Source organism: Geotrypetes seraphini, chromosome 5 (assembly GCF_902459505.1).
Source record: "Geotrypetes seraphini chromosome 5, aGeoSer1.1, whole genome shotgun sequence".
NCBI lineage: Eukaryota > Metazoa > Chordata > Amphibia > Gymnophiona > Dermophiidae > Geotrypetes > Geotrypetes seraphini.
In genome coordinates, this window is record NC_047088.1 from 245295917 (window position 1) to 245319459 (window position 23543).

Consider the following 23543-nt stretch of genomic DNA (forward strand, 5'->3'; position numbering starts at 1 on the left):
ATCTCAGTAGTTCAGTCTCTACTTGCTGGCAGGACAGTAGAAACCTAAGAGTCTGGTTTGGTCTGGAGATATTCAAGGAAAGAAAATTAGCAAGTAAGAACTAATTTATCCTTCAATAAAAGTAAATAATTATTCATCATATAAAATTTAGGAATAAAATCCTGAGACCTGGGTTCCTCCAGTAGGGGGCACCTGGATAGGGAATTCCTCATTAGAAATCCAGTTCTCAAGAGATCCATGCCTGGGACCCTTGAACCAAAGAGCTTCTGTCCCGGAGCTTCCCGCTCCTCCTCATTCCTAACCCTACCCAAACCATGTGCCCTCCACTCCCGATGTTTTTTACTTTTCATTTCACACTTAATGATGGTGTCATCCTCTCCCTTCTTCCCATTTGGCAGCAATATTTACTTCAAACAATTTTTATTCAGGATCACACAAATATAAATTAACATGGCAAGGAAACAGTGCAATTTACCACTACTTATATAGCAATCAGTCATTCCATGTAAACAGAATCTAAAAGAAAAACATCACTTCTGTCATCCCCATTTTCATTAAGAAAAAAAAAACCCCTGTCATACCTTCTACTCAACCCTCCCTACCAGCAGCCAATATCCAAATTATTAAGTGTCTCTTAAGACTTGTTTCTAAACCCCATTCAACATGACTACAGGCCTTATTTATTTATTTTATAAAAAAAAAAAAAGTATATACCGCCTAAAACTAAGACATATCATTAGAAATGTCTTTTGCCTTTTAGGGTATCTAGCTACCCCTTGTGCCTCCCATAACATCATTATGTGAAATTTGTTCAATACCAGTAAGAAGGGCAGTATCTTTTGTAACCATTGATTAAAAATGCATTTCTTCCCTACTACTCATATGCTGTATATGCTTTGCTTAATAATAATTTTGAGCCTCTCCCCTGAACATCATAAGCCTCCATTTTGTTAAGTATAACTCCCTTTCCAAAATAAGGTATATGATAGTCTAGAAGACCTCCTAGAGAAGAACATAAGAATAGCCTTACTGGGTCAGACCAATGGTCCATCAAGCCCAGTAGCCTCTTCGCATTAATCACCGTCCAACATGCTTGGATAGTAATGCATCTCCAAAAGGCATGCAGCACAGTATTATCTGCATAATTACATTTTAAATAAGTCAGTGTGGCAGCACAACCTATTCTATGTGCTTCAAGTTGGGAAAAGTATGCTCTCTATATACCACACAATAATGACATTCTTGTAATTTGGCACTGAACACAGTCCTAAGGGATATTGCTTGGAGGGGGTAGATTTCAGAGGTTAGAACATACATAAGAATAGCCATACTGGGTTTGTCTAGTCCACTATCCTGTTTCCACAGTGGCCAATCCAGGTCACAAGTACCTGGCAGAAACCCAAATAGAAGCAACATTCCGGAACCCCAAAGAGTATCAAGATTCCATGCAGAATTTCAAAGAATGACAAGATTCTGGAATCCCAAATAGTAGCAACATTCCATGCTACTGATCCCAGGGCAAGCAGTGGCTTTTCCAATGTCTGTCTCAATAGCAGACTATGGACTTTTCCTCCTGGAACTTGTCCAAACCTTGTTTAAACTGATCTGGAAACCTGCTACAATCGGGTTTAAATAAGGTTTGGACAAGTCCCAGGAGGAAAAGTCCATAGTCTGCTATTGAGACAGACATTGGAAAAGCCACTGCTTGCCCTGGGATCAGTAGCATGGAATGTTGCTACTATTTGGGGAAAAAAACCTTTTTTGAAACACAAGCGCTGACTCAAGATAAGTAGGCTTTTTGAAATATACATGTTGCCTAGCTGTTAAGCAATTCTTAACAATACTTAGGACAATAGTGGCAAAATAAGAGATAAAAATTAAAGATAAATGAAAGAATGTAGTCTCATGAACTATGAAAGAATGTAATGAAAGGAATGAATTAAATATTATATTTTAATTAAGTCTTATAAAATTGAAAAAAGAAAAAATAGAAATAACTAATTTATATTAGGTAGAATTTAATATGTTTGAATAAATAAAAAAGAACTGGAGTAAGGCCAATGATTGGAGAACAAGGAGCAAACACAACTACGCTGAATACCCCAGTCATTGAATACGACTACGCGTAGGCTCCATTACTGAGGCCGACTCCTGTAATATAGAATAGTACTTTCATTCACATGTAACTATAAGTGGGAACTATCTGATTTATGTTATTTATTGTACACTTGTTGTAAATTATAAATGAATAAAGAATTTAGAAAAAAAAAAAAAGCCCAGTATCCTGTTTTGAACAGTGAACAACCCAGGTCACAAGTACCTGGCAAGATCCTAAGGAGAAAAACAGATTTTATGCTGCTTATCCTGGGAATAAGCAGTGGATTTCCCCAAGCCATCTTAATAATGGCTTATGGACTTTTCTTTTAGGAAATTATCCAAACCTTTCTTAAATCCTGCTAAGCTAACTACTTTCATTACATTTGCTGGCAATGAATTCCAGAGTTTAAATTACACGTTGTGTGAAGAAATATTTTCTCTGGTTTGTTTTAAATCTACTACTTAGTATTTTCATCGCATGCACCCTAGTCTTAGTCTTAGTATTTTTGTAAAGAGTAAACAAATGATTCACACCTACCATTTCCACTCAACTCAGTATTTTATAGATCTTTATCATATCTCCCCTGAGTTGTCTCTTCTCCAAGCTGAAGAGCCATAGTCACTTTAGCCTTTCCTCCTAGGGAAGTCGTTCCATCACTTTTATCATTTTGTTCTTCTCTGTATCTTTTCTAATTCCGCTATATCTTTTTTGAGATGCGGCAAACAGAACTGCACACAGTACTTGAGGTGCAACCGCACCATAGAGCAATACAAAGGCATGATAACGTTTTCTTCTTTGTTTTGGATTCATTTCCCCTTGATGAAACCATTTTGTGTCTGGTCTTGTAACCCCTTTGATACTATTATTATTATTATTATAGATAGCTGAAGGAAGGAATAGTTAACTGAGCTTACATTTTTTTTCTAACCACCGAAATGCAGCTTACTGGCCTTTAGTTTCTGACTTATTTTCTGTTACTACTTTTTTGAAGAGGGGCCACATTAGCTCTTCTCCAGTCCCACCGAGCCTCTCCTGTCTCCAAGGATTTATTAAACAAATTTTTGTTCATTTTTAGTTTTTCCACTTTCTTCATAAACACGTTCTTTGAACGGTGTAATACCTACTCCATTCCCATATATACCTTTATCAGTCTGCTTTTTCCTCATCACTTTCCACATACCAGTTCTCGGCATCTTTTAGTCTCACAATTCCATTTCTAGTCTTCCTCTTTTCTCCAGTATACCTGAAAAAAGTCTTGTCTCTTTTCTTTACATCTCTAAATGTATTTTTGATTTTGCCAATCATATTTCTCTCTTCACTTCTGAGTTTTATCTGGTATTTATTTCTTTGTTTCTCTTCTTGTGTTCTTTTGTATTCCTTGAATGCTGCCTCTTTTGCCTTTATTTTTCAGCCACCTGTTTTGATAACCATAACAGTTTCCTTTTCCTCTTGCCAATTGTTATAAGATCTGTTTATACCTTATTAGGCCTTACCTGTGTGTGCCGCAAACGTTTTAAAGCTGCAGCACGCTAAATGCGGGACCGCAGCTGGAGGGCATCCAGAAGTGCACGGACGTTGACGTTTGACATCATCATGTAGACGTCTGCACATGTGCAGATGTGCTCCAGCCATGGCCGTGCAACTCTTGTTGCTGCCAATGGTGGGGTTCTAGAGAGGGAGCAAGAGAGGCACTGGCTGACTGCATATTGGATGTGCCTCTCACCATGAGAAACGCGTCCAATAAGCAGTCAGCCGGCACCTCTCCTCGGGCGTCTCATGGCACTCTGTACCCTCTTAATTACCCTCTTAATGATATACCTTATATAAGAGAGAGGTGCTTGGGAATTAGAATATGTCTTTTATTTCACTTAAATTAATAGTAACATATTGTTAATCAATCTTAATTAAGATTAGATTAAAGAAGTATGTAGAAACCTGTCTCTGAGTCTCAGTAAGATGTTTAATGTTTCCACACAGAGTCAATATTTACTCTAGCTTACCCCCCTGTTTGGTGAATGGACTTAAAATTTGCTTGCTGCTGTCAGGCTAAAACTGTTCTAAAAAGAGTCTGATTTAAAACAGAATTTTACTGTAGCATTTCTGATGTTAGTTCAGTTTGAATAGAAATTTCTCACCCCTGCCCAGGGAGAGATCCTTTCTCTCCCCCTCTGGTGAGACATCCTTCTCCAAGGCACATTTTTCCAGTTCCTCTGCCAGGTTTGGAGGCCATGTTCTATTCACATACTCTAACTCTCTCTCACATTCTGACATGCTCCCACTCTTTCATTCAGGCTCTCGCGCTCCCACTTGGTCTCTCTCTCTCACACACACAAACACACTCTCTCACACATACACTCTCTCTCTCTCTGGCTTTCACATTCTGGCTAATGTCCAAGAAATTCCCTGTTATATAGGATTTGTCTCCACGGCCATTAATGGTAAGTCTGATCATTGGCTAACATGGAAGTAATGAGGCTTGGCAATTCATGATTAGTCCAACTTCATGGGGATTAAGACATGGGAATTGGTCCGATGATGCAAAGACCTGGTCAGTTTAAGCATATACAACCCATTCTCTCATAGGTCCGTTAAAGGGGAGTCTCAGCAGACCTACCCTCTTGACTGCCTTCATGGGTGGACATAATTGTCCAAGATTATCATTATCTAAATGACCCTGCACCAAGGTTATTCTGTCCCATGATCTCACGTAGAATAAACAGTCCAGCTCCATGTTGCAAAGTTCTTTAGCATACCAGCTTGGATCAATAATGCTGACAGTTTAATTCTCAGTTCAGGCCTGGTCTGGACAGCTATGTAGCAAAGCCTAATTTAACCTAACTTCCCTATAAACTTAAGGCCCCCAAATCACCCCTACACTACCCATAACACTTTTATTAATTTTCTATACATAGGGTTCAGTTTTTATTTTTAAAGCTCCTTTTAGCTTGCACCATTGTCTCTTCATTTCTTTTATATCCTCCCATTCCATCAGTTCTTCCTTCAGGAATTCATTCATTTTACTGAAATCATCATGTTTGAAATCCAGACTTTGAGTTTTGTGAACATCCACCTGGACATTAGACACACTTCCTTTATTTGTGAGCACCAGATCCAGCATTGCCTCTTCCTTTGTGGGTTCTGATACCATTTGTCTGAGCAGTGCACTTTGAAGGGCATCCAGAATCTCTTCTGATTCTGTAGTTGGGACGTTCCAGTCTGCATCAGGAAAGTTGAAATCTCCTAGTAATAGTACCTTCCCTTTCACACTAAATTTTTGGATATCTGCAACCAGCAATTTGTCCAGGTACTCTTGTTTGTATTAGAGGCCTGTAGATGACACCTGTGGGTATAGAGTCTCACTGCCCAGGAAAAGAATCCAGGTGTCATCATTAGGATATGTTGAAACCTTCAGCTCATTGTGCGGTGGTGGCTAAGAAAGCAAATAGAATGTTAGGAATTATCAGAAAAGAAATGGAAAATAAAGATGAAAATGTTGTAATGCCCTTGTATCGCTCTATGGTTTGGCCGCACCTCAAATACTGTGTGCAATTCTGGTCGCCGTATCTCAAAAAAAGATATAGCGGAATTAGAAAAGGTACAGAGAAGGGCAACAGAAATGATAAAAGGGATGGGATGACTTCCCTATGAGGAAAGGCTAAAGTGGCTAGGGCTCTTCAGCTTGGAGAAGAGAAGGCTCAAGAGTGATATGATAGAGGTCTATGAAATACTGAGTGGAGTAGAAAAGGCAGATGTGAATCGTTTGTTTATTCTTTCCAAAACTACTAGGACGCATGCGATGAATCTACTAAGTAGCAGATTTAAAACACACCAGAGAAAATATTTCTTCACACAATGTGTAATTTAAACTCTGGAATTCATTGTCGGAGAGTGTGGTGAAATCAGTTAGCTTAATGGGGTTTAATAAAAAAGGCTCAAATTTCCTAAAATTGAAGTCTATAGGCCATTATTGAGATGGCTTGGGGAAATCCACTGCTTATTCCTAGGATAAGCAGCATAAAATCTAATTTCCTACTTGGGATCTAGGTTGATCACTGTTGGAAACGGGATACTGGGCTTGATGGACCTTTGGTCTGTCCCAATATGGTAATTCTTATGTTCTTATGTTCTCTCTTCAAGCTGATCCATAATGTTTCCTCCTTTCCCCAAGACCCCTGTATTTCAGCTGCTTTAATGCTGGTTTAAATATATAGTGCCACTCCTCCACCCTTTCGGCCATCTCTAGCCTTTCTAAAAAGGTTATAGCCTAGAATGGTACTTTCTGTTCATGGGAATCATTGAACCAAGTCTCTATGATAGCAACAATATCCAAGTCAGACTCTTAACATCAGGACATGCAGATCTTGAACTTTATTAGCTAAACTTCAAGCATTTCTGCTCATTGCTTTCCAGTGTTTTGCCTATTCTACCTTACATCTTTGTTGATGATGTTGTTAGCATTATCTTCACTTAACAGAAAACCAAACAATCACAAATCCCAAGATCGATATCAAGAGCAGAGTTCAAAAATTAAGATTTCTTCTTTGTCAATACACCCAAAGAGACAGCATCAGTTCAATAATAATATAGCAGGTATATGAATCTTAGCGATGAATTGTATCTGTGCTTTTTATCAAGAGGGAAAAAGACCTAAAACCATTGTTGTAATTTCAAACTAGCTGAAAGGTTGTTAAGTTGAACAAGACAATACTGTAATCATAGGCCATAAACAACCCTCTTATGTATTTGTGTTAAATTAGCAATAGTATATCGTAAAAATTAATATACAGTGTTCCCCCGGTCATTTGCGGTTTGCGGTCCCGGTCATTCACAGTATTTTACAACCGCCGACCAGGAGAGGATAGCTGGAGAGGCAGGAGAGAGCAGCTGGACTGCTGGTGAGTGAAGGAAATCACTCGCTGTATGCTCCAACTGCCTCTTCCTGCACTAAAGTCGGGCCTTTGACACGCAGCTCCTGATTGGTAATGCTGACATTTTGACCCAGACAATTGTGCGCAAGACTCCAGCGCGCCGTTGTAAAAGTTAATTTTAAAGAGCTCCGACGGGTGGTGTGGGGGTAACCTCCCCACTTTCCTTAATACTGTTCGTGCTGCCTTTGGGTGTGTATTTGGGGTGCAACCCCCCACATTATACAGAAAACTTAACTTTTTCCTAAAAAATCAGGAAAAAGTTAAGTTTCCTCTATAATGGGGGGTTCCAACCCCCCAAACCCCCCCCATGACAGCGCAAACACTATTAAGTAAACTGGGGGGGTACCCCCCTCACACCCCCCGTCGGAGCTCTTTAAAATTAACTTTTCCGGCGGCGCACTGGAGTCTTGCGCCCAACTGTCTGGGCTCAAATGTCGGCACGGCTTTTTCCCGCACGTGAATGACTGTGAACCCCTAATAACATATCTGAATTTTTCACCATGTATCTTCCTTCCCACCATAGAAAGATGTTTATCCCAGGACAAGCAGGCATGATATTCTCACATGTGGGTGACGTCATCTACGGAGCCCCGGCGCGGACAGCTTTTCAAGCAAACTTGATAGAAGTTTCAAGTTTGCACACTGCACCACGCATGTGCGTGCCTTCTCGCCCACTAGAGGGCGCATCCAACCTCGTGGTCCTCAGTTCAAATTTTTCCGCGGAGCAAGAAAGCCCTGTGGATCTGAGCTCCAGTGTTTTTGCCTTCTAGCTGCCGCGTTTAGTTTGTTTTTCCATCGAATTAGTTCGCGGTGCTGCCTTTTTTCTTTTCGGTTCTTTTCAAAAAAAAAAAAAAAAAAGTATTTCGTTTTCGTCTGGCTCCGGGGGCTCCCGGAAGCCGCGGCCGGGGACGTCGGTACGTTCCCGGCCTTCTTCTTTTTCTTCGTGGATGTCCCGTCCTGTTACGGGATTCAAAAAGTGCAGCCGGTGCGAGAGGTTGCTTTCCATCACTGACCCTCACCGGTGGTGCATTGTCTGTCTGGGGCCCGAACATCCGACAGAGTCGTGTGATCGCTGCTCTACCTTCCAAAACAGGGCCCTACGTCGCCGCAAGGCCAGAATGGCGGATTTGTTCGCCGTCGACGCGCCGCCTAAGGCCTCGACGTCGGCTCCGGCTTCAGCCCCGGCCTTGACCTCGGCCTCGGCGTCCTCAGGGGCCTCGGCCTCGCCCCGACCCTCATCCTCGAAGGCGTCGTCAGTGAAGCAAGCTTCGGGTAAGTCCTCTGTTCCATCCCCTTCAGCAAAGAAGCCATCCTCGAGTCAGGCCAAAGCGGGTGGGTCGACCCCGGCCCCGCATCGGACCTCGACTCCGCACACCCCGAGGGAATACTCGAGACCGAGGTCGCCCTCCAGGGAGTGTGCCCCGGACTCGGAACTCCCCACCTTCGTGGGGATTCCGGCCTTCCAGGATCTCCTCCGAGCTCTGATCTCATCGGAGCTATCGGGAGCCCTGGAAGTGTTACAGCGTGCTGCGGTCCCGGCGGCCTCGACCTCGGCCGAAGCGCCTTCGGTCTCGGAGGCCCCGGCCTCGGCCCCCTCGACCACGGAAGCCCCGGCCTCGGCGACCTCGGTCTCGGGTACAGTGACCCCGTTCACCTCGGTCTCGGCCCCACCCCGGACCTCGACCTCGGGGGAACCCCCTGAGCGGAGTGTAAGGCCCAAAGAAAAGTTGCGCAGAGTGCGCCGTCTTTCCTCCTCTTCCTCCGGGTCTTCCAGACACGCCTCGCCCTCGACGCGACCTCGGACGGGGCGTCGATCGAGGAAGTCTAAGCGACCTCGAGGTTCGCCTCGGCGCGACCGTTCCTCGTCGTTCGGGGGCGAGGCGCTGCAGGTGTCGGAGTTGCGCCTCGACAATCCGAGGCTCCTCCGCTCACCTCGTGGGAAGTTTTCCCGGGCCGCCTCGCCGAGGAAACGGGAGAGTGTCCCACGAACCCCGGGGTCCTCACCCAAGGGTTCTGCGAGGAGGACAACTTCCCCTTCCCCCTCGAGGGCCCTCGAGAGGGGATCCTGGGATTCGGGATCGGTTAGGGATCCTCATTATTCCCATGAGGCCTCCCCCCTCTCCTCGGTGGGGCGGTCGAGAACCCCGTCTCCCCAGGCTAGGCCGTCCTCATTTTCATCCTTCGTTCAGGACATGGCCCAAGCCCTGGGGATTGACCAGATGGTATGTTCTCGGTATTCCAAAGAATTTTTGGAGGAACAGGACCTCCCCACTCCTCCTAGAGAGGTGCCTAGACTCCCTCTCAACAGCGTCCTCCTGCAGACCTGGCTGAAGAACTTGTCAAACCCTCTTACAGTCACGTCTGTACCTTCAAAAATGGAATCGAAGTATAGAACGATTCCCCCTAAAGGGTTCGATAAGGCGCAGCTCTCACACCAGTCCCTTCTGGTGGAGTCAGCCCTTAAAAAATCACAGCCCTCACGGGTTTCTGCGACGGTTCCACCAGGCAGGGAAGGGCGGACCCTGGACAAGTTTGGCCGTCGCCTCTATTCAAATTCCCTGATGGCCACCAGGGTTCTAAATTACGCCTTCACCTTTTCCTCCTATTTGCGGGGTATGGTGAAGGATCTTCCTCAATATCGAAACTCGTTACCGGACTCCCAAAGAGCAGGATTCGACAAGTTTATGTCCAACCTGTCTCAATTGCGATTGTACCTATTCCATGCAGTGTACGACGCCTTTGAGCTGGTTTCGAGGGTGTCGGCCCTCGCGGTGGCCATGCGCCGCTTGGCCTGGCTTCGCACCCTCGACATGGACCCAAACCTGCAGGAACGCCTGGCAGACTTGCCTTGTGTGGGGTCCGAGTTATTCGACGAGTCATTGGATGCGGCGACCAAACGCTTGTCGGAACAGGAGCGCTCTCTAGCATCCCTGGTCCGCCCCAAACCTAGGCCCCCGCCTCAGAAACCCTTTCGGCCTCCGCCGCGCCGATACCCTCAGAAGTCGACCCCGGCTTTCTCGAGACCGCCTCCGAGACGTCCGTCTCAGCGAGGCAGAGGGGGACAAACCCAAGCCCCGGCGCAGGGCCCTTCTAAGCCAGCGCCTTCCTTTTGACGGGCTGAGCGGACGGGGCGGGTTCCCCTCCGCACTTTCACAGGAATCCCTTCCTATCGGGGGCCGTCTCCGGTCCTTCCGGGAGGCATGGACCGGGATTACCTCAGACGCTTGGGTGCTCCGGATCGTCTCCGAGGGCTACTCGCTCAACTTTGTGTCCTCGCCGCCGGACAGTCCCCCGAGTTTAGTCCCCTGCAACCGTTCGCAGCTACCGACCCTTATAACCGAAGCCAAAGCCCTCTTGAAGCTTCGGGCGGTCGAGCCGGTCCCCAAGGACCAGTGGGGTACGGGGTTTTACTCCCGCTACTTTTTGGTCCCAAAAAAGACCGGGGACCTGCGCCCCATATTGGACCTCAGGAAGCTCAACAAATTCCTGGCCCGGGAGAAGTTTCGAATGCTATCTCTCCCGGTTCTGTATCCCCTCTTGGAGGAAGGGGACTGGATGTGCTCCCTCGACCTGAAGGAAGCATACACCCATGTTCCGGTGCACCCCGCCTGTCGAAGATTCTTACGATTCCAGGTGGGGGACCTCCACCTCCAGTACAGGGTACTGCCCTTCGGCCTGGCCGCGTCCCCACGAGTATTCACGAAGTGCATGGTGGTGGTTGCAGCAGCCCTCAGGTCACGGGGACTCCACGTGTTCCCTTACCTGGACGATTGGCTCATCAAAGCCCCGACCAGGGAGGGGGTTATCTCAGCGACCCGACAGTCTATTACCTTCCTGCAAACTCTCGGGTTCGAGATAAACTTCCCAAAGTCTCAGTTGAGGCCGTCGCAGTCTCTTCAATTCATAGGTGCGGTGCTGGACACGGTGCGCCTACGCTCCTACCTGCCGACCCAGCGGTTGGAAGCCTTGGTACGGATGAGTCGCCAGTTCTCTCAACTGTCGAAGGTGTCGGCCAAGCACATGATGATGCTGCTGGGCCATATGGCCTCGACGGTACATGTCACGCCGTTTGCGAGGCTACACCTGAGGATCCCCCAGTGGACCCTCGCATCCCAGTGGCGTCAGGAGTGCGACCCGGTGTCCCGCCTCATTTCGGTGACTCCGCTTTTGCGGAAATCGCTACGCTGGTGGACAGACTCTTCAAATCTGTCCAGGGGGCTATTGTTCCGCACTCCGCCTTTTCACAAGGTCCTGACCACGGACTCCTCGGAGTACGCGTGGGGAGCCCATCTCGACGGTCTTCGCACGCAGGGCCTGTGGTCGGCAGAAGACCGTCGGTGTCATATCAACGTGCTAGAGCTGCGGGCCATCTTCCTAGCACTTCGAGCCTTCGTTCACATGTTGCAGGACCAGGTGGTCCTCGTCCGCACGGACAATCAGGTGGCAATGTATTATGTGAACAAGCAGGGAGGAACGGGGTCATGGCCCCTCTGCTCCGAGGCTCTTCGCCTCTGGGAGTGGGCGGCCTCCCGGAACATCTTCCTCCGGGCGGTCTACATCCAAGGAGAACGGAATTGCCTGGCGGACAAACTGAGTCGACTTCTGCAACCGCACGAGTGGACTCTACACTCAGCAGTTCTACGCGAGGTTTTCGCTCGCTGGGGAACGCCACAGGTGGATCTGTTTGCCTCTCCGGAGACACACAAACTACCACTATATTGTTCTCGGATGTACTCGCAGGACCGTCTGGAAGCGGATGCCTTCCTACTCGACTGGGAAGGGAGGTTCCTGTATGCATTCCCTCCGTTCCCTCTGATCATGCGAACGTTGGTACACCTAAAATCGTCCACGGCCACGATGATTCTCATAGCACCTCGGTGGCCGCGTCAGCACTGGTTCTCCCTGCTGCTCCAACTCAGTGCCAGGGAGCCTCTTCCCCTGCCTGTCTCTCCTTCTCTGCTGTCTCAGAGTCAAGGATCCATGTTACATCCCAATCTGCAGTCATTGCACCTGACAGCCTGGTTTCTTGTTCCCTGACTCCTCCGGACCTGTCTCAATCGGTGAAGGAGGTGTTGGAAGCCTCCCGCAAGATCTCGACGAGGCTGTGCTATGCACAGAAATGGACCAGGTTTTCCACCTGGTGCTCGTCTTTTCACCTGGATCCGGTATCAGTTCCGGTATCCTCGGTTTTAGAATATTTGTTTCATTTGTCGCGCTCCGGCTTGAAAACCACTTCGGTGCGAGTTCATCTCAGTGCGATTTCTGCTTTCCACCAACCTCTGGAGGGACGCCCTCTGTCACTCCACCCCTTGGTGACACGCTTCATGAAAGGGTTACTCAGGGTTTGCCCCCCTCTTAAGCCTCCGCCCGTCGTGTGGAATTTGAATGTGGTTCTGGCTCAACTGATGAAACCCCCGTTTGAGCCACTCAACAAGTCCCTCTTGAAATTTCTGACTTGGAAGGCGGTGTTTCTAATTGCCCTCACCTCCGCCAGGCGGATTGGGGAGTTGCAAGCCTTGGTTGCGGACCCTCCTTTCACTGTCTTTCATCACGACAAGGTGGTCCTCCGCACCCATCCTAAGTTTCTACCTAAAGTTGTTTCTGACTTCCACCTCAATCAGTCCATTGTCCTTCCTGTGTTCTTCCCGAAGCCCCACTCCCATCCAGGCGAGACGGCGCTTCACACGCTTGACTGTAAGAGGGCGTTGGCATTTTATCTTCAACGCACCAGACCTCATCGAAAGGTTCCTCAATTATTTCTGTCCTTCGATCCCAATCGATTAGGGCACCCAGTTTCCAAGCGCACTCTGTCTAACTGGTTGGCCGCTTGCATTTCCTTTTGCTACGCTCAGGCTGGCCTTCCTCCCCCGGGTCGAGTCACGGGGCACAAGGTCCGAGCGATGGCAGCTTCAATAGCTTTCCTCCGATCCACCCCGATGGAGGACATATGCAAGGCTGCCACTTGGTCTTCGGTTCATACATTCACCTCTCATTACTGTCTGGACACCTTGTCCAGAAACGATGGCCGGTTTGGCCAGTCGGTATTACGTAACCTGTTTTCATAAATTGCCATCCTCCCACCTACCCTTTTTTGGTTGGCTTGGAGGTCACCCACATGTGAGAATATCATGCCTGCTTGTCCTGGGATAAAGCACAGTTACTTACCGTAACAGGTGTTATCCAGGGACAGCAGGCATATATTCTCACAACCCGCCCACCTCCCCGGGGATGGCTTCCTTGCTAGTTATGGAACTGAGGACCACGAGGTTGGATGCGCCCTCTAGTGGGCGAGAAGGCACGCACATGCGTGGTGCAGTGTGCAAACTTGAAACTTCTATCAAGTTTGCTTGAAAAGCTGTCCGCGCCGGGGCTCCGTAGATGACGTCACCCACATGTGAGAATATATGCCTGCTGTCCCTGGATAACACCTGTTACGGTAAGTAACTGTGCTAAATCATCCTTACAATATTGCCTTATCCTCCTATGTATCTGAAACTTCTTGTTGACACCATACTTTGAGCCATTTATTGAACTTCTCTATATTATGAACGATTTCATCTTCCTTACCACAGGTAGGCAGTACTTCAGAAAAGGCTACAATCTGTACCAAAGACTTCAGACCCTCCTCCAGCTTCTGGAACACTCTCTGTGCTTCAAGTACACCTCTTTTGGCCATATCATTTATCCCCCAAGTGGATTACAATGCCAGTTATAGAATCCTTATTCTCTTCTTTGATCACAGTCTGTATGTGGTTGCTATCTCTGCTTGTTGAGGATCCAACTTTGGTTGGACCCTTCCCTAAATTAATGCCTCTGTAATGGAATCTCCTAATTTTGTTTTTCGCTGTTTGTTTGGTTTTGTTTTTTGACAAAAACTAGTTAAGTACAAAACTTTTAAGTTACAGTTCATGACATGGACATCCCTATTTCAGAAGAACTATTGATCTCAGCATCTTCATTAAATAAATTCATAGGGACTAACTAGCACTGCTTTAAAAGCTTCCTCAGAATGGATTTAAACATCTTACTGAAGCCCAAGTTAATCTTTAAAGATCAGCAAGCAGCAAGTTCCAAAATGTAGGACATGTACAGGACAAAACTCTACTACTTGTTAACACATTTTATGCCAATGTTAAGAGTTGTAAAAAATAAATAAATAAATAATGCTGATCTTGTGATCTTAATACAGAACCAAATCTTTTCCAGAGAAAAGAATATGGTAAAACTAGAGGGCATTAATTGAGGATAAGGAGTGATAGACTTAAGAGTAATGTTAGGAAATTATTTTTCACGGAGAGGGTGGTGGATGTCTCGAATGCCCTCCCGAGGGAGCTGGTGGAGAGGAAAATGGTGACGGAATTCAAAAAAGTGTGGGACAAACACAGAGGATCTCTAATCAGAAAGTGAAGGGTATAAATTGAAGAACTAGGGCCAGAACTGAGAAGACTTGAATGATCAGTGTACGTACCATGTATGACTATGATTGGGATGGGCTGGGGAGGGCTTTGGGAACTACAATACTTTGTGATGGTTTAGAAAGTCTGGAGTGAGCTTGGACAGCAATTCCAGTAATTGGAACCTAATGACAGTGCCAGGCAGACTTCTACGGCAGAAAATATATATATACATACTGTAGGGCAGACTGGATGGACCACACAGGTCTTTATATGCCATCATTTACTATGTTACTGTGTTACTATGACCTAGTAGACTGATAGAGCACAGTTCAGTATTAGTGAAAATGTGGGATCAGTGAGTCTCATGAGATTACAGGTCCCACGCTGCAGACATCTGATTGAAACTGACAGAGTAACTACATATAGATTTTTAAAAAATGCTGCTTTCCTCTTGCCAGTTGGAATGAACATGAGAGAATAAGGTTACCAGGGTTCTGGTAGGTCAGCCCGGGATTTGTTTTTCTTGTAGTGCTAGTAGTGAGCAAGCAGTTGATTTTTTGAGGGAAGGGAGAAGTCTGGACTGTACTCATGGAAAACCTTGGTAATTTGTGCTCAAAATGTATTTAAAAACATATTTGTTTTGGGCTCAAACCAAAAAATCTCTGGGCTGGCAGGTATGGCCAGTATACAGGACAATTATGTTTATTAAAAAATTTTTTATATACCGCATAATATCAGCCAAAAATCCAACTAGTCCGAACATGTAGATTTTAGGTCAGAGACTTTGAACTAGCTTTAAGAGTATTTTGTGCTAATGAGTTGTTGTTTTCTGTCAGGAAATGAGTTTCTAACATTTGCTGTCTCTGGTTTGCTTATGTAGCTCAGCATGTCATTTTCTAGTCCATATTACTTTTTTGTCCTTTCTGTGCCCCCCTTCTCACACCCCTTCATATCTTTTAATTTTTTTTTTCCCTTTCAGAGTGGAATTTTTAATACTTCAGTCTTTTTTTGAGTCCCTTGATTCTATCCTTTCTCTTCCTGTCTGCTTTCTTTTCCCTCATTATCTCCCAAGATTTCTTGTCCCCCCCCCAATTCAGAGTTCTCAGTCTTTCTTTCATACATACGTCCCATTGCCAGTCCACTCCTCCTCCTCCTGCCTTTTATCACTCTTTGTCCCACATTTACCCAATATCTAGCTTGTATTTCTTTTCTTCCATTCTGGGTCCTCTTTCCCTCTACTTCTTCCTGTCCAGTTATCTCATCCCTAGTCCTTGATCATCTGTGTCTCCTCTTCTCAATGTTCTCCTTGTTTCTTGTTCTCCTCCTCCTTAATACCTGTTTCTCTCCCTCTCCCTGCATCCTAGGTCTTCATTCTCTCTTTCTCTATTATCCTGCCCCATATCTAGGGTCCTCTCTCTTGTCTTTTCTTTCCTTCTCGTATATTTCTTTTTTTAAAATTTACATTTAAAAGAATTTTATACAAGGAAAAAAAAACTTGAAAGAAAAGCACATTTTAGAAAAACATGCAAGCAATAACAGTCTTCAACGATCACCAGATATATTGTGCTACACAGACCACTAAAATGGGGAGAACCAAAATACAGTATAAAGAACACTTGAAGCATCAGGGTAACAATAAGAAATAAAGAATAATACAGTATTATGGAAGGAAGAAAGCCAAGCCATCATTTATTTCTAAAATTTCGTAACTGCCATAACTAAGTGGCTTACAATATAAAAACATTCACAATGGTTCAGAAGACATCATACATGATGACAATACTTCCAGTACATCACATTTGGCTCACTAAAATAGCAGAAAACCTATATACTCCTCAGTAAACTTTTTAATTAAACCTAAATAAAATCAAACAGCTACTAAGTGTTTAGCCTCTATCAAAAACGGTAGATGGTCTGGATCTGGTGTGGATCAAAAAATCCCCATATGTTTCTGCATTTCACTTTTATTGAATCTCTTGTCCTCCTTTTTTCCCTCCTTTATCTCCAATGCCAATTAAACCAAGGCACCTCTCACTTGCTATTTTATACTGCACAAATTAAGATGAGGAAATGCTTTTGAAAAGGGGTTTTTGTTGTTGCAAAAGTGACTTTCTTCCTTGGAAGAGTTAAAGATGTTGATCTGCTTATTATACTTATATTAAAGGAGACTTCCACTAAGGGCTCCTTTTACAAAGGTGTGTTAGGGCCTTAACGCGTGCTAGCCGCTACCGCCTCCTCTTGAGCAGGCGGTAGTTTTTTGGGTAGCGCGCGCTAAAAACGCTAGCGCACCTTTGTAAAAGGAGTCCTAAATGTTTCTTTGAAGGAAACTGTACGTATACATCAGCACATAAACTTTACTTAATTTTCCTATGAGTTTCTGTGTATGCGCATCCACAATTTTTGACTCTTGGCTGATTTCTTTGTGCTGTCATTTAGTGAATGGAGTGCAATAGAAAAAGAGATGGGAGATGGGCTGCAGAGTGCTGGCCATCACATGGATGTGTAAGTATCAAATTGTCCTACTGCTTTCAATATTTTGATGTTATTCAGATGGACCAGAAAGTACTTTATGCATGAATTAAAATGTGAACTGGGGAAAAGTATTAATGCATAGAAAAGCTTTGCAACTTCAGAGTGTGTACTCTAGAGACCATCCTGCAAGTAGCTAAATAATCAGATGTCTCCAGGGCTTTAGAAGCTCTTTATTATTTTTAAGTTATAGAAGCACTTGGAAATATGCCAGGGTTTCTATTTTCTGCTGCTATGCCAGAAGGGTGAGGAATGAAAATGTAATGTACTGCAGACCTGATGTGATCCAGTTTTGTTTTTTCTTTTTGACAGCAGTGCCCTGAACAGGATGCATCCCTAGATTTGTAGGCTCTTATGGGAAGATTCTCAAATATTCACGGTAAAATCTGACAAATCCTCAAAAAAGGGAGTCATTCTTAAAAAACCACATAGGCAAATGAAGTTCGTGGAAAGTCATGAAGGGTTGCTAAATTTGCATGTACCCATTGCTGGTGATGCCAATGTAGTTCTCTAAGAAGAAGGGGACACATGGTCAAACTTGCGCTTACCAAAAATGAGTCTGGAACCAGTATTCTGTATTAACTGGAGTCTCTGAAGGCTAGCCTTTGATAAGCCCATGTACAGTGAATTGAAATAGTCCAAACGTGCCAGAATGATTGATTGGACCAAGATAGAAAAATACTGTTGGTAGAAGAACGGTCTAACTTTCCTCAAAACACGAAGACTAAAAAACACTTTTTTGCAAGAGAGTTAATTTGATCCTTAAATGTGAGTGAAGAATCGATGAGAATTCCTAATGCTAATGAGGAGAACTCAATTTTCAAAGATTCTCCCGAATCTAGGTTCACAGCAGAAGAGAATCTAATTTAGGGTCCAGCCAAAGAAGTTTTGTCTTAGCAGCATTTAATTTCATCTGGACCATCAGTGCCCAGGACTGTAGTTTTGCAATACAGTGGTTAATATTGGATGATAAATTAACTAGGTCTGGATCGACCTCAAATAATATAAAAATGTCACCAGCATACGTCAATTACTGTATATATGTGTCCTCTTGGTAATATGTAGGAATATGTTGAAGAAAGATAAAAAGAAGAAGAAAGAAGGGAAAAAAAAAGAAGCTAATTAAAATATATAGAGGGTGTTTTCTGTGCAGTTCTTAAATAAACTAAGGCCTCCTTTTAAGAAACTGCTATCTCAGTTTTGTAAAAGAGGGGTAAATATATTAATAAACTGAATGTATTAGTGTTGAATTGTGATATAAATAAAATAATGCTGTCGATTTGTATATGGTTGTAGAAACATTAAATATGTATACCTAAAAAGGGAGGGGTTGTAGAATTTAAAACGTACTGCAATATAATAATTGAATGGGGCTCCTTTTACTAAGCTGTGATAGTGTTTTTAGCACATGCAGGATTTTAGCGCGCACTAAAACTGCTATCGCAGCTTAGTAAAAGGAGCCCTAGGTGTTGACCGCAAAGACCTCCTGGCAAAACTGTACGAATAACTGATAACCGTGCTTTTATTAAAAATTATTATGAATTAGAAACATAGAAACATAGAAAAGACGGCAGAAAAGGGCTATAGCCCACCAAGTCTGCCCATTCCAAATTCCCCCCCTCTGATATTACTCCCTTAGAGATCCCATGTGAACATCCCATTGTCTCTTAAAATCTGACACGCTCTTGGCCTCAATCACCTGCAGTGGGAGTTTGTTCCAATGATCCACTACTCTTTCAGTGAAGAAGTATTTTCTGTAGTCGCTATGGAACTTCCCTCCCCTGATTTTTAACGGATGCCCCCTGGTGGTCGAGGATCCCTTGAGGTAGAAGATATCCTCTTCTGACTCGATACGGCCCGTGATATACTTAAATGTTTCAATCATGTCTCCCCTTTCTCTTCGTTCCTCAAGTGAGTACAGCCGTAGTTTATTCAGTCTTTCTTCATACGTGAGATCCCTGAGCCCCAAGACCATCCTAGTGGCCATACGTTGAACCGACTCGATTCTCAGCACATCTTTCCGGTAGTGTGGTCTCCAGAATTGAACACAGTATTCCAGATAAGGCCTCACCATGGACCTGTACAGCGGCATCACTACTTCAGGTCTCCTGCTGACAAAACCTCTACGAATACAACCCATCACTTGCCTTGCCTTGGAGGAAGCCTTCTCCACTTGATTAGCAACCTTCATGTCATTACTAATGATCACCCCTAGATCACGTTCCGTCGTGGTCTTGGCCAAGGTCTCACCATTTAGTATGTAAGTTCTGTGCGGGTTTCTCTTTCCCAGGTGCATTACCTTGCACTTTTTAGCATTGAAGCCTAGCTGCCATGTTGCTGACCACCGTTCTAGCAGCAGTAGATCCTGCGTCATATTATCAGGCAAGGTGTTTTTACCTACTATGTTGCAAAGTTTGGCGTCATCGGCGAACAGTGATACCTTTCCTCTAAGTCCTTGGGTCATATCTCTTATGAATAAGTTGAATAGAATCGGGCCCAAGACCGACCCCTGCGGCACTCCACTAATTACGCCTGACGTTTTGGATGGGGTACCGTTTACCACCACCCTCTGAAGTCTACCACTCAGCCAATCCTCAATCCATGTAGTTAGAGTGTCCCCTAATCCTATCGACTTCAGCTTGTTCAATAACCTCCGGTGTGGGACGCTATCAAAAGCTTTGCTGAAGTCTAAATATACTACATCCAGTGACTCTCCGGCATCAAGTTGTCTAGTAACCCAGTCAAAAAAGCTGATTAGGTTAGATTGGCAGGATCTGCCCTGGGTGAATCCGTGCTGGTGGGGATCACGTAGGTTTTCCTCGTCTAAGATTGTGTCAATATTTTGTTTGATCAGTGTTTCCATGAGCTTGCACACTATAGACGTGAGACTCACCGGTCTGTAGTTTGCCTTCTCTGTCCTGCAGCCCTTTTTGTGGAGTGGGATAACGTTGGCGGTTTTCCAGTCCAAGGGGACTCTTCCTGTGCGTAGGGAAAGATTGAAAAGAACAGATAGTGGTTCTGCCAGGACTTCTCTCAATTCCCTGAGCACTCTGGGATGTAGGTTGTCCGGTCCCATGGCTTTGTTTACTTTGAGTCTTGATAGTTCGTAGTAGACGCTACTGGGCGTAAACTCGAAGTCATGAAATATGTCCTTATGGCTGTCTCCCATCTGAATCTGTGGACCAGCTCCCGGCGCTTCACGAGTGAAGACTGAGCAGAAGTATTCGTTTAGTAATTCTGCCTTGGCAGAATCTGATTCTACAAGATTACCGTCCGATTTCTTCAGGCGTTCTATCCCATCTTTGTTCCTTTTCCTGTGACTAATATAGCTGAAGAAGGATTTATCCCCTTTCTTAATATTCCGTGCTAGATCTTCTTCCATTCTGAGTTTGGCCTCCCTGACTGCTGTTTTGACAGCTTTTGACCTTTCCAGATAGTCTTTTTCCGCCTCTTGTTTTCCTAGATGTTTGTAGGTGATAAATGCTTCTTTTTTCTTTTTAACGAGGTCCGAAATTTCTGCACTGAACCATTGGGGTCTTTTGTTCCTCCTGCGCTTACTTACTGTTCTTATGTGGCGGTTTGTTGCTTCATGTAGGGTGGACTTCAGAGTCAACCACATATCCTCCACATTATTAGGTTGTGCTTGTTTTTGTAACTCCTGATGGACAAAACTTCCCATGCGGTCGAAGTCTGTGCCTCTAAAGTTGAGAACCCTCGTTGCTGTGTTTGACCTTGAGAAACCTTTCTTGAGGTTAAGCCATATCATATTATGGTCACTGGAGGCCAGTTGATCTCCAACTGAGACATCCGTGACGCTGTCTCCGTTGGTGAGTACCAGGTCTAGTATCGTCTGGTCCCTGGTGGGCTCCAGTACCATTTGCTTGAGTCGTGCACCCTTTATGGAGTTCAAAATTCTTTTGCTGCCACATGTAGTTGCGGAGAGTGTGTTCCAATCTGCATCGGGCATATTGAAGTCTCCTAACAGCACTGTGTCTCCCCGTAGAGTGATGTTCTCTATGTCTTCGATTAGTTCTATGTCTTTGTCTTCCTTTTGTCTTGGAGGTCTGTATAATACCCCAAGGTATAGGCATTTTTCATTTCCTCTGGCCAGATTCACCCAGAGGGATTCCCCAGTGTATCTAATATCTGTAATTCTGGTAGTTTTGATGTTATCCTTAGTGTATAGTGCTACCCCTCCCCCTAACTTGCCCTCTCTGTCGCGACGTAGTAGGTTGTAGCCTGGTATAACCATATCCCACCCATGCGAGTCCGTGAACCAGGTTTCTGATATTGCTATCACGTCTAGGTCAGCGTTTATTATCTCAGTCTCTAATTCTAGAATTTTATTTCCCAAGCTGTGTGCATTGACGTACATAGCCCTCCATATTTGTGAAGAGATTACCTTTTGGGTTAGAGAGATTCCTAAATTTTTATTGTACTCGCATGCTAAGGTTTCTGATTCATGTATGGAAAAGATAAAAATAACGGTTACTTTTAAACAAATTTTTGGCGTCGTCATAATAATTATACTAGATTCAAAATAAAATGAATGTCCTAATTTCCAAAAGTGCATCTAAAAATGGTGGTATTTGCCTTTTGTAGATAGATAGATTTCTAGTGCGGCAAATCAATGACATAAAATTGATTTTGACAAAAACCTTCGACGTTAGATTTCAAAACCTGAGATGTACGGTCACAAGGTCGACTAAAAAACATATCACTACCTATTATGATAAACAGAACTGTCTAGGAATATCAAGAATATTATTTGGAAACTAGTAGCAGAAATTATATTTTAAAAGCTTTATGAGCTTTATGATAAACTCGACTTACTGCACAATCTACTCTGCTGTACCTCTTTTAAAACAAGGTGGAAAGATGCCAAGAAATGAAACAAAATTGAGAATGCATTGGAGAACTTTTAACCAACCATATCATTGAAGAGCTTTGTTGGCAGCGATAGTATACGTTAAATTTATCTCACATTATTTCCTCAATTATAACTTAAGCCCCTCCCCCTCTTATTCCAGGATGCACCGGGGAGGGGATAGCCTGCTATTTTGAAGACTAAGTCACAAAAATATTGCAGGGGTAATAGATTCAACTACTGCGTTGGTATTGTAGAGTGACTAAAGAAATATCAGTGATTCTTAAAAAAGTCACTGCAGGACAATCAGACAAATGTGAATTCAAAAGATAATCATTTGTTTACAAATCTTTTCTTCGAACTCTGCTCAGAGACATGAAGGCTGATTTCTCTGCCTCAGTGTTCAAAATGAACTCACTCTGAAGTATAAACTTTTTCAATAAATTGAGTGCTAGCTTAAACAGCTATGCTGACAGTGACACTATCATTTCAAAGGTTTAGTATTTTTAAAGAGTAAACTTAGCTTTGAAAGTAGTGACTGGTTCCGAGTAGCTAAGTGATCCAGCGTTTAAATTTAATGTGACTTCACCTCCAACTTCAAAACTAGCTATTTTGTCGGTTCCCTGACGTAGCAATGAAACGTGGCACGTCAGAACCAGTCACTACTTTCAAAGCTAAGTTTACTCTTTAAAAATACTAAACCTTTGAAATGATAGTGTCAGCATAGCTGTTTAAGCTAGCACTCAATTTATTGAAAAAGTTTATACTTCAGAGTGAGTTCATTTTGAACACTGCGATGATTGGGTGGTGAGGCGGAGAAATCAGCCTTTATGTCTCTGAGCAGAGTTCGAAGAAAAGATTTGTAAACAAATGATTATCTTTTGAATTCACATTTGTCTGATTGTCCTGCAGTGACTTTTTTAAGAATCACTGATATTTTGAAGAGGCAGGTCTGTTGGCCAGAGGGAATAGGATCCCTCTGGAAAGCCTTCCTAAACAAGAGGGCTGGGAGGCATCAGAGACCAGGGAGAGGTCATCGGGTGTACAACAGCGGTGGCGGGAGGGAGTGGGCATCTCTTTTGCTGCCGGGGAGAGAGTCGGGGGTTGTTGCAATGCGGCGGAAGGGAATGGGCATCTCTCCCGCTGCTGGGGAATGTATGGGAGGGGGATTTGCTTAGTGGTGATAAAATTTTCTGACAAGTCTGAGCTGTCAAGCCTTACTTTCCTGTTAATGCCTGAGCAAATCAGGGCTCAGACGCTGACAGAAAGTAAGGCTACGTCAGCTCAGATCTGCTGGAAAATTTTGCTCGCAAATGTAGGACAGCGAGGTTAGAGAATCACCTGGCGATAACAGAGAATTGCCCAGATTGCTTCTTTAAATATTAATGACCTCGTTGTAATACATTTGTATGGCAGAGTCAGAGACTGCTAGGAAGCTTGGAAAAGACCAAGGTAAGCAGTTTTGATAATCTGCCGCTAAAATACATGGATGCTAAACCAGCTGGAACCGGTTTAGTGACCACGTTAAAGTTTTGAGAATCTTCCCTTTATTAAATAGGTGTGTTAGCTACAGAAACTGAAAAAGTTGGTAAAGTGGATCGATTTTTCACGCTGTCAAAAATTACACAGACTAGGGGACACTCGATGAAGTTACAGGGAAATACTTTTAAAAACCAATAAGAGGAAATAAATATTTTTTCACTGGAGAATAGTTAAGCTCTGGA

The 23543-nt window shown here is 44.3% G+C and overlaps 1 protein-coding gene across 7 annotated transcripts in view; it reads left to right on the forward strand.

The window, feature by feature from the left end:
- SNX4 (sorting nexin 4) overlaps positions 1 to 23543 on the forward strand; it is a 167484-nt gene that overhangs the window by 104602 nt on the left and 39339 nt on the right. For all 7 annotated transcript variants that reach the window (XM_033946750.1, XM_033946749.1, XM_033946751.1 and 4 more), the window contains one exon: positions 16860 to 16925. In XM_033946750.1, coding sequence (XP_033802641.1) covers positions 16860 to 16925 — 66 coding nt within the window. The remainder of the gene's footprint in view (positions 1 to 16859; positions 16926 to 23543) is intronic.